Raw genomic sequence first — 11,992 nt, forward strand, 5'->3', positions numbered from 1 at the left:
TATGTATGTACATGCAGAGTAAGTCTAGGCGCTGAGCACTTTTCGTCGGACTTGAATGGCCAGTAGATCATCAAGGTTTTTTCTATGTATTTTTGCCTCCTGAACACGAATTTCGAGGTTGGAATGCCCAAAAGTGGTCAGGAAATTTGTTATTAACAAATTAATTGTTAATATTTATCAAAATTATATTATTTCGAATCAGGAAACATTGTATTGGATTCTATATATTATTATAAATCGAAAATGTTCTTATAAGATTTTCTGAAAAAGGCTTTGTTTTTGAGTAAAAATTGATGAAGTTTGATAAAACTGAGAAAAAAATCGCGATTTTGACCGGATTTTAGTACTCTTTTACTCGAAAACAAAGCCTTTATCAGAAAATCTTATAAAAACATTTTCGGTTTAGAATCATATAAAGAATCTAAAAAACTGTTTTTGGGTTAAAGTTTTTGGTAAATAACATAATTTTGTTGAATATTAACAATTAATTTGTTAATAACAAATTACCTGACCACTTTTGGGCATTCCACCCTCGAAATTCGTGTTCAGGAGGCAAAAATACATAGAGAAAACCTTGGTGATCTAATTCGGCCATTCAAGTCCGATGAAAAGTGCTCAGCGCCTAGACTAAGTTACATAATTGTATTACATACGAAAATTACATACAAAAAATACATAATAAAAATATGTATTTCTTGTCAACAGTTTATATGACACCCTGCTTTTTACTGACTTACGTATACCAAATACTAATGCTGGTATATGCGGTAGTTATTGGAATCAGCGACCCCTTACACATTCATCAAAGCACGTTATTTAAAAAAAAAACTGACAGTTCCGAATTCTGATGCGGAAAAAGCAAGACTTGCTCTTTCCTAAAATGCGCTTTAGCCTATTTCTTATAGGTGGCGTACTTAGGTATATAGACGCTTCCGTATATATATATATATATATATATATATATATATATATATGTGTGTGTGTGTATGTGTGTGTGTGTGTGTGTGTGTGTGTGTGTATGCACGCGCCACGCGCGCACGTCGAGTCGTCATCGTCACTGATCGCGGCAAAATTTGCTCATGCCAACAGCGCTTTATCTAGTAAAGAGTAAGCTCGCGGAACACACTCTAAAGTACGCGCGCCACAATTCTCATCGTCGTCTGCATCGGAGCAACATTTCGAGGTTAGATTGATACTTTTATAGCGGTTGCTAAAATAATAAATGTAGTTGCATAAAGCAAAAAGCATTAAGTTTTAAAAAAAAAGGTTCGACTAGTTGAAGAATGAACTAAATCTTAATCACGAAGTAGGTAAATTTTTATTCTTATTTGAATTTGCATAGTACTTCATGTTTTTATTGACATTGTATGGAGAGTGAACTCATGTAATCAATACACAATTTGTAAATAAAAATGTATTGTTCCACAGATGGAGTATCATAACTTGGTCGAGGATGTTGCCGACTTAGGTCTTATCTACATGAAATACCATCAATCACTTTTACAGAAGAAAAAAAGGTTCAGACGATGGTGGAGCAAACCAATCATTAAATACAGGCTATAATAATTACGAATCTGTGTTTCGATACTTCAAATTAAATGACAAAGAAGATTTCCTAAATTTTACAAGAATGAATGTTCCAACTTTTGAATTTTTGTACAACCTCGTTAAAGGAAGCTTGATAAAAAGAAATAAAAGGCCACCGTTAACCCCCTGAGTTACGACTGAGTGTAACACTCAAGTAAGTATAAATGACATTGTACATTTATATAAACATTTTATATGTACAAACTAATTAAGTTAAAGCTTATTTTCAGCTATTTAGCACATGGGGACTCGATAATGAAGACTAAATGGTTTAATGCAATTGGTTTATCTACAGTGAAAACAATCATTCCAGAAGTGTGTAATGTTATTTGCAATGCATTAGTACCTTTGTTTCTAATGTTTCCAACGGTGAATCAATTTCAAACAATTGCAAGAGAATTTCAAATGGACTTGGATTTCCCAAATTGCATAGGGGCTATAGACGGAAGGCATTGTAGGATTAAGCAGCTACCTAATAGTCATGCATTGTTTTATAATTATAAGAAATTTTATAGTATAATACTAATGGCTAGCTGTGATTCCAAAAAAAAGGTTTATTTGGGCAAACGTAGGTGACTACGGTGAGATATTTATTATTCTATATTTTGAAACGAATATTATTATTTAGATTGTAACAAAATATTGATTGCAGGTTCTTTCAATGATGCAGGGGTTTTCAACAACAGTGACTTCGGGCGTGGCCTTGCTAATGGTGAAATTGACTTGCCACGACCTCAACCTTTGCCAAATTCTAATATTGTCTGTCCATATTTTTTGATTGGGGATGGAGGTTTCGGCTTGCACAGATACCTAATGAAACCTTATCTGAGAAATAATGATTTTCCACAGCCACAGAGAATTTATAATTATCGCTTGAGCCATGCTAGAAGGGTTATAGAGTGTGCGTTTGGGGAGTTATCACAAAGATGGTTGATTAATGAAAGGTGTTTAGCTTGGCAATTATCTACTACTGAAAAAATAATAATGTCTACGATATGTCTTCACAACTTTTTGATTGATATTGAACTCAATGAGGTATTCAATCGTTGGCAAGGAAACTATAATAATGACATAGCTTTTAACAATATCATTGCAGTAGATAACCATAGGAAATCAATTACCAGAATTTAGAATTCGTCAGCAATTGACCAAGTATTTTATCTCTAACGAAGGCGCTGTTCCATGGCAATGGGCCAGGGTGTAGAAAGAATTTTTTTTTTCTCAAACACTTTTGTACAATTGTAATTGTACACACTACTGAATCTATATATCTTAGCATACATTTTTTGTCCACATATTGTATAATTCATTTTACGTATTTTACTGAACATATAAACCTTATATTAATATTCTCTAAATAGTCTAATTTCAAGTGAAAAAAATTATACATCGTATCAAAAATATTCAATTAAAAAATAAAATCAATTAAGCTGTGCCTAATGTGTAACAACTGAAAATGTAATTTAATAAATATTGTTAAAAAAATCATTTGTTGTGAAGAATTTTTTACTGTAAGTATGTACATTATTGTTTGTTCTCAACTCAATTCATGTACAATCATATATGAAATAAAAATTCAAAAAAATTACTAAATAATAAAATATTTTTTTACATGCTTTCAATTTATTTCTTTATTTATTTTTTTATTGAAAATACAATATCAAGGATCTAAAACAATGAATGTTATAATCATAACAAAACACAAACTTAGAATATTGTAATATTAATTTATACCATATTTATAAAATCATTGCATTTCAGAAATTGTATGATCTTTGCTTTAATGAAGTCGAAACACAGTTTTCTTATAATGGCATTCTCGTATTCAATAATGACCAGGCTTAAAATTAAAGCACAATCACGTACAGCTTCATTCTTAATTTTTCTTTTATAAGATTCATGTTTTGTTCGGACAGTAGACAATTCCTTGTTTTTCTTTGTCTCGTGAGAAATTGACAACATTGGCTTCATTACTTTCTTTTCCATTTTTTTATCTTCTGGTTTCTTATTCAGTAACTGAAAAACAATTTCTTCATTCCCTTCTAAGATCTCTAAATCTACTGTTTCATTGTTTTCTACAGGATCATTAATATTTTGAAGATCGTGTCCTGCATCGAAGTCTTCATAAGTATGACCTGTTAGTTCATCATACGTAGACTTAATGATTTCTCCTTGGTTGAAGGTTTGGTAAACATCATCATCTTTATGACTAATGTGATCTTCCAAAAATATCAATTTTGTATAAAAATCTGCTTGAGCTGCAGTGACAGAAGTTCTACGAGATTTTTTCAAATTAATTTGAACAAACTTCTTTCTCATACTATACCACATATTTTTTAATTCTTTTTCTGTAAATAATTTATTTCAATTAATAAAAGTAAATAAATTATTACAATTTTTTGTTACAATATATAGTAAATAAAGTTTATGCATCTGCTCTCTACAAAGACTAGGACATTTCAGAAAAATCATACGTATCACTCGAATAATACATACTTATATATTTTCAAATACCTATATTATTCAAAACCACTGGAAAAACAATTTAAACAACGTCTTTTTTAGATATCCTAGTCTTTGTATAGGGAGCGACGATTATAACCTATATAACATACCTGTTTTCTTAATGTGAAGTTCCTTACTAATCTCATTACTAATCATACAAAAAAATTCTTTGAGTTTAGGCGTGAAAGCATGGTTTACGTCTCTATCATCATAAATATATCTATAATCGTCACTTTCCAATAATTTTGTTACAATTTTCCTTTGAACAGAATCCATTACGTAGCTTCCAATGTCACAACAAGAATAGAGTCTCTTGTAACATTTTCAACTGGTACTTACAAGTTTCGAACGTTCGTCGTTTCTCAGAAGCGAAGCGACGAGTGGGATCCAGAGAGGGGAAGAATCTCTGTAGCATTTCATTTTTCATTTTGCCGTGAACTTCCTTAGGATCAACAGCAACAATGGAGTTAACAGAGGAACAAAAAAAATCTATCTTTCTTGATTCGCTCATCAATACATTCATGAGCAATCCTCAACTGTACGATAAGTGTGATGAAGAGTATATTTATACACAAGAAAAAATCAGTTTGTTAAAACAATTGTCAGACTATTTGAAGAGAGAGTTTAACATTCATAAATCAAGCATGTATTTTTTTATTTACTTACTTAACTTTAGACTTGTGAAGTTAGCGCCCGGAATAAATAAATATTATTATTTATTAACTTACCTTACGGAAAACGATTCCTCCTCACTTGCGGAAATAATCTCCACTCACATTTTCACTTGCGGATTTTCCGTTTTTCAATAAATGTAAAAAGAAAATCGCCGATTCAGGCGCGGCGCTAAAACTATACTTGATGCTATTACCTCGAAAAACAACATTTTGACATAAATTTTTTATTGAATTCGATTCCTCCTCATTTTCGGATTACGTAGGAATCATTATTATATGGATTATTAATTAAAATAATTTAAAAAATCATATCATAAATTTTACTCGGGAACCTGGTTTATTTTTAGTGACTTTTGTTCCGTCCGTTCCGATATTCCAATAATATCCCTAAACGTGCCTACAGGCGCTGTGACGATAAAAGTAATGTAGAATATTACGGAAAATCGGTGTAATCTGGCCTGAATATAAGTGCATAAATCGTTTCCTCCTCACATGCGAATTATCGTCCAATAGTTGAAAGATGCCATTGAGCTGCATTATTATTGAAAAATATCGCCTAAACATCGCCAGCCACATAGGCCGATGGGTTATGTAGCATCAGCTGATTATTGTTTTCGTCGTGTAGCTTTGGCTCTGCAGTAATGACTGGACGTTCTGGATCATCTCTGTTTCTCATCACGGTTTGCTGAATATTTAACATCAGATAAGTATTACTCTATCAACATTTTTACAATCTGTGTAAAATTGTTCCGGGTACTTTGTGTTTTTCTATTTTTTTTTTTCAGGATTTTAACGCTGCAAACACAGAGTCGGATGGACGCTTTAAGGTTAGAAATTAAACACTTTACTCAAAATCATGTCTTAGTAGTAAAACTAGTTTTCATTGTCTGCTTAAGTCCTGAAATTGGAGGTGATTCATGTGAAGTGGCTCGAAGTTCTTCATATTTGTTTAGTGTTATAAAAACTCATGAATGTAAGTATTGCGAAGAGTCATGTACCTGTGATTTCTGTAATGAAAAGAAATTAAATGACGATGAATTGTCGGAGGAAGATGATCTTAACAGCATTGAAACTGAAATAGAGAACTTAAGATTAAGTGCGATGAAGTATATTGCTGAAACCAATAAAAATGATTTTTATTGTCCTGATCTGGTTAAGAATTTCAAAGATTTATGTTCTGAGTATCCCACGTGGACAAACATATTGACAGAGTCTTACAGCTCTAAGATTACCGTAGCTTCATCAGGTCGTTCAGAATCATTATTCAGCGATATGAGACATATAACAAATATACATAGACCTATTTCAGGTCATTTATTTATAGCAATGTATTGCGTTTTTCTTGATGGTTCAATGAAACTTGGAAAAGCGTACCTTGTAAATGAAAAATTAATGTCTCCAACCATTAGAAAATCTTTGTCTTTGAATAGTTCCAAGCTTGCAGGATGTACTGATCTTGACAACTCTATAACTCAAAGTAACGTTACGAAGAAAAGAGGAAAATATTTAGAACCATGCTCCGACATTCAAATTCAATATAGTCAATCTAAAATAAAATCATCTAAAGATATTATTGTGAATGGTATTTTGCGAAGACCTATTGAACATAACAAAATTGTATACGCGTATACAAGTTCCTGCTTATTTGACAGTATAATGGAACTATGCATTTCAGCATATGGAAGTTACGCTTCTTATGAAACTATTGTTAATGATACTTGCCAAAATAAATCATGTTTTGGAGCAGTGATGATAGAATACTTATTAACTGGAAAACAAAAAGTATTTTATAAAAAACGATTTGATTTATGTTTCAAATATTTTGATGTAAAACATGGTATTTTGTATTACAAAAAATCTATTGGTCATCTAATTCAGCAATTTTTTAATGAATGCACAACAGATGTTTTTTATGTGCTATTGCAACCAAAAATAATATCAGAAATACTAAATCTGAACAAACTTGATTGTTACATACAGGAATATACTTTAGATACACATTTATCAAAGTATATTTTTATTGATATGCAAAATTTGTCTGAAAGTCAAACCTTTAATATATTAAACATGCCTGTAAAACTAATGATACACAAAAAAATTTTTATGTTAGTTGGCGTAATAGCTTATAGTGCATCAAAATTTAGCACTTTAGTACATTATACGACTTATTGTAGATCTGTTAAGAATAATTGGTATTTGAAAGACGATCTGGCAAAAACAACTCAATACCTAAAAAAAAAAGTATACACACATTAAAAATAGCTATTGTAATGTACGTAGAAAATGATATCATGTTATATGAAAAAAAGTTGCGTACTACGTTAAAAGTTAGTTAATTATTCTTCTTGCAAAAACACAGTTGATAAGAGTACAATTGGTAATCTGAAAATGTATAAATAAATTAAATAGTAAAAGAAGTCATGATTTTGAGTAAAATGTTTATTTTCTAACCTTAAAGCGTCCATCCGACTCTGTGTTTGCAGCGTTAAAATCCTGAAAAAAAAAATAGAAAAACACAAAGTACCCGGAACAATTTTACACAGATTGTAAAAATGTTGATAGAGTAATACTTATCTGATGTTAAATATTCAGCAAACCGTGATGAGAAACAGAGATGATCCAGAACGTCCAGTCATTACTGCAGAGCCAAAGCTACACGACGAAAACAATAATCAGCTGATGCTACATAACCCATCGGCCTATGTGGCTGGCGATGTTTAGGCGATATTTTTCAATAATAATGCAGCTCAATGGCATCTTTCAACTATTGGACGATAATTCGCATGTGAGGAGGAAACGATTTATGCACTTATATTCAGGCCAGATTACACCGATTTTCCGTAATATTCTACATTACTTTTATCGTCACAGCGCCTGTAGGCACGTTTAGGGATATTATTGGAATATCGGAACGGACGGAACAAAAGTCACTAAAAATAAACCAGGTTCCCGAGTAAAATTTATGATATGATTTTTTAAATTATTTTAATTAATAATCCATATAATAATGATTCCTACGTAATCCGAAAATGAGGAGGAATCGAATTCAATAAAAAATTTATGTCAAAATGTTGTTTTTCGAGGTAATAGCATCAAGTATAGTTTTAGCGCCGCGCCTGAATCGGCGATTTTCTTTTTACATTTATTGAAAAACGGAAAATCCGCAAGTGAAAATGTGAGTGGAGATTATTTCCGCAAGTGAGGAGGAATCGTTTTCCGTAAGGTAAGTTAATAAATAATAATATTTATTTATTCCGGGCGCTAACTTCACAAGTCTCTTAACTTTCCATAAAGTAGCCCATGCTAGTGATGGGCGATACAATATCGATATAGCAAATATCGATACTTTTCATCCAATACATCGAAGTATTGTATCGATATTTATCGTACCAATATTTTCGTGTATCGATACATGAGTATCCTGTATCGGGTTTCGATACAGATATATAATTTAAAAAAAAATTATTCATGAAATAAAATAAAAATATAGAAGGTATGTTTTGAGAAAATAAATAAAACAATAATCAAATTTTTCATGCACTTGTATTATAACCTTACACACGTAACCTTAAAATGCACTAAAATGCACTTATACTTTTTACAGTTCTGATAACTATAACTAGAATCGTTTTGCTTCCTGTGGCATAATTTAATTATTAAATAAATTATTTAATGTCCACACTTTCACACTTTTAGATTCTGCAACTTTGTACCAGGACTTCTCAGTTTCTTCTGATGTAATTGAATTGAATGGACCTCTTTTTCTCTTTTCTTCAATTAGTTTCATAAATTCTTCAAACATCTTATGAATAGGATTTTCTTGTCTATCACATAAGATTCTATAAATGCTAGGTCGCTTCCACAGAAACCAAAAATTAGCGTCAGGGTGGTTGCTAATGTCACTATAATCATCCAATAAACACAAGATTATATTCTTGTACTCAAGAGCAATTTGCAATTCACTTTCAATTGCTGCCCTGTTCAAAAATCTCACGTGAGATCTCACGCCAAAATCTCATCTGACCAAGTGCGGCAATTAACTAAGTTCTACTATTCTAAAAAGTACTAAGTATGATTAGAAATAATTGTGCAATCGTGTTTTTATGGTTTTTAAAATATTTTTGATTGTTTTATATGAATTCTTTCAAAAAAATCCAAGTCTGAACGCCAAAAAATTCTAAGTTTTATAAAAAAAAACGTATGTTTTGAAAACTTTTTTCTACGCGTTTTAGACCATTTTAAGCCGTTCTAGATGGTCGCCAAGTGTAGTTTTTTTTTCTATTTCAATGTTTACAAACAGTGACCAAGTCTGAACGCCGGAAAAATTCTAAGTTTTATGCAAAAAAACGAAGTCGTTCTGGATGATTGCGGAATGTGCGTTTTGATTTTTTTTCTGCGGTATTATGAATGATAATCTTTATAGAATTAACGCAGTGACGACGCCCAACAAAAATTGTGACTTACCTTTTATGAGTGTACATTCAAACTACAGTTACTGCTATTATGTTTTTATAAAATTTAGTTTTATTCAAAACTCTATGACATCGTTAAAAAAATGAGAACAAAATAATAAACAACCTTACGAATGATAATGTATGAAAACAGTAATAAGAATTATTGTCGATACGAATTGAAAATATGTAAGAAATAATTTAAATATTGAAAATAATTTTTTAATGAGGGATAGCAATTGATCAAAAGGACATATTAAAGTTTGAACATTTTAATAAGGCACATTTGTAAGCATACATCTTATTCATAAACATATTATGTGTCTAAAGCTAATCGCTTATTGTCCCTTATGTTTACGCTTAAGCGTCTAGTACTCTGCTTTATCATGACGTTTTTGTCTTCGATTTCCAGATTTTTATATCTTTCATCATCGTTAATGTAATCACTTATCTAACCTGTAACAATATAAAAACTGTAAAAACTATTCTTGTGTAATAAAGCTTAAATAATTTTTTGTAACACACAAACGATTTTCGCATTTTTTGTACCTATTAATCGGGAATAAGTGACTCTTTTTTGAGCAGCAGACAAAAAACTTCAATTATTGGGCAGTCTTTATTGCCCGCTTAACAAGACAAAAGTGTTAACGGGATAAAAAGATCTTATTTACTTATTAAGCGGGCAATAAAGTTCCGCTTTTTCAAAAAACCTTGGTTTCTACGTATTAATAACATTAAATTTATCTGTATATAATATTCGAACGAGCGCGTGGTTGTTGCGTCAAAAAACAAGCCGCGCGCACGTGTAAACGCGAAAATACATCCGCACGTTACAAAAAATATGGTATGCCCCAAGGACTAAGTGGGCTGTTTGACCTCGTGTGGTTGCAATACTCGTTTTCAGCTTGCAAACGCACTCGCCTTCGTGCTAGCTAGCCTTAACTCGTACAGCGAACTCCACACTCGGTCTAAAAAAGCCCACTTTACGTCCTTGTCACACAATGTATTATTATTTTTTACGTTGAAGCTATAGCATGTTTACTTTTTCCCTTTGATTTTGCATTGAGAAGAACAAACTATTCTATTTTTTATTAAATGATGCTAGAGCTTCACGTTGTGTACAAAAATAAATGGGATTATTGCTTACTTAAGTATAATTCCAATTTATTTGGATTTACTAGCTTTACAGGGCTCCTTCCTGGAATATTATAATATCTCACTTTTTTGTAGTCCAAACATATTTTGCACAGATCATTTCTCCACAGCTTTTTAGCGAGTTCTCTGCAAAACTTTGTGAAACCTTTTTTTTTCATCAAACACCAACTTTGTTTGCCAACTCTTTTTCCTAATCCTAAATATATCTAGAAAAATAAAACATTATTGAACAAACTGTCAAAATAACATTTGGGCTTTTTAAAAAACTGAATAAATACCATATTTTGAATATTATCATAACGATTGTTAGGCTCAGGACCCGCTGAAACGTTAAGAGTATATTTTAAAAATCATATATGACCATGGGTGTGTGGGGTGGGTTTTCAGACCGATTGCTCAAGTTATCGTGTCCAGATTTCTATAATTGTTAAATACAGGGGGCAGAAAATACGATCAAATGCACGCGCAGGATGCGTAAAAGTGCGTTTTACGTACACTGCTTTTAAAAAGCACTTTTGTTACAAAACATAATGCAAATGGTTACCTGGAGGCAAGAGAAGATTATATTTTCTAAATTGCTTGTACAGTTTCGGCTTATATCTCCTGATCATATCAAAATGCTCATCTCTTTCATCCTCATCGATCTCTGAACCTACAGGGGTACATTATTTTATTTATAATATATGTATATTCATTACATATATTTGAATGAAGAAAAAAAATATATTTTACCACTTGAATTTGCAACTTCTTCAACAGGAGGCTGTGAACAGGATGCGGTGATCTTGATCTGTCACGGGGAGGGCCAGATGGGGATCGTGATCTGTTCGGACGTGGAGATCGTGATCTTTGGGGAGAAGAGGGACGCGATCTGTTTGGACGTGGAGATCGTGATCTTTGGGAAGAAGAATGCCGTGATCTGTTGGGAGGTGGAGATCGTGATCTCTGGGAAGAAGAATGCCGTGATCTGTTGGCAGGTGGAGATCGTGATCTCTGGGAAGAAGAATGCCGTGATCTGTTAGAAGATAGTGAATGTAATCCACTATGACGTGGGGAACGCGAATCCACATTGGATCGACTAGGTGAGCAAAGTGGAGAAAAATTCGATACAGGAGAGAGTGGACGAATAGGAGACCTAGACTTTGACCGTGAACGTGACTTAGACCTAGACTTTGAACGTGAACGTGACTTAGACCTAGACTTTGATCGTGAACGTGACTTAGACCTAGACTTTGAACGTGAACGTGACTTAGACCTAGACTTTGAACGTGAACGTGACTTAGACCTAGACTTTGATCGTGAACGTGACTTAGACCTAGACTTAGAACGTGAACGTGACTTAGACCTAGAATTTGATCGTGAACGTGAGTTGGAGCGCGATTTGGACCTAGACTTTGATCGTGCACGTGACTTAGACCTGGACTTTGATCGTGAACGTGACTTAGACCTGGACTTTGAACGTGAACGTGACTTAGACCTAGACTTTGAACTTGAACGTGACTTAGACCTAGACTTTGAACGTGAACGTGACTTAGACCTAGACTTTGAACGTGAACGTGACTTAGACCTAGACTTTGATCGTGAACGTGACTTAGACCTACACTTTGAACGTGAACGTGA

At 32.6% G+C, this 11,992-nt stretch overlaps 1 protein-coding gene and 1 long non-coding RNA gene across 2 annotated transcripts; one reads left to right on the forward strand and one right to left on the reverse strand.

Moving 5' to 3' along the window:
* The first annotated feature begins 979 nt into the window (after positions 1–979).
* LOC103316964 lies at positions 980–2,566 on the forward strand. Its single transcript, XR_512663.3, has 4 exons — positions 980–1,306; positions 1,429–1,741; positions 1,818–2,168; positions 2,240–2,566. It is a non-coding gene; the product is annotated as an uncharacterized LOC103316964 (long non-coding RNA).
* A 614-nt stretch (positions 2,567–3,180) lies between these two features.
* LOC116416586 lies at positions 3,181–4,762 on the reverse strand. Its single transcript, XM_031925517.2, has 2 exons — positions 4,203–4,762; positions 3,181–3,935 (listed from the first exon to the last, which is right to left on the reverse strand). Exons 1-2 carry the CDS (start codon positions 4,366–4,368, stop codon positions 3,316–3,318), a joined length of 786 nt encoding a protein of 261 aa, XP_031781377.1. The 5' UTR covers positions 4,369–4,762; the 3' UTR covers positions 3,181–3,315.
* Between the last annotated feature and the right edge of the window lie 7,230 nt (positions 4,763–11,992).

The sequence above is a fragment of the Nasonia vitripennis genome (genome assembly GCF_009193385.2).
Source record: "Nasonia vitripennis strain AsymCx chromosome 2 unlocalized genomic scaffold, Nvit_psr_1.1 chr2_random0010, whole genome shotgun sequence".
NCBI lineage: Eukaryota > Metazoa > Arthropoda > Insecta > Hymenoptera > Pteromalidae > Nasonia > Nasonia vitripennis.

What these genes read in the sequence shown, in the direction of transcription:
- LOC116416586 (XM_031925517.2), bottom strand. Translation starts at nt 4,368, where the DNA reads ATGGATTCTGTTCAAAGGAAAATTGTAACAAAATTATTGGAAAGTGAC. An exon ending in ACTTCACATTAAGAAAACAG is followed by an intron (nt 3,936 to 4,202) that starts GTATGTTATATA and finishes AATTATTTACAG; the next exon opens with AAAAAGAATTAAAAAATATG.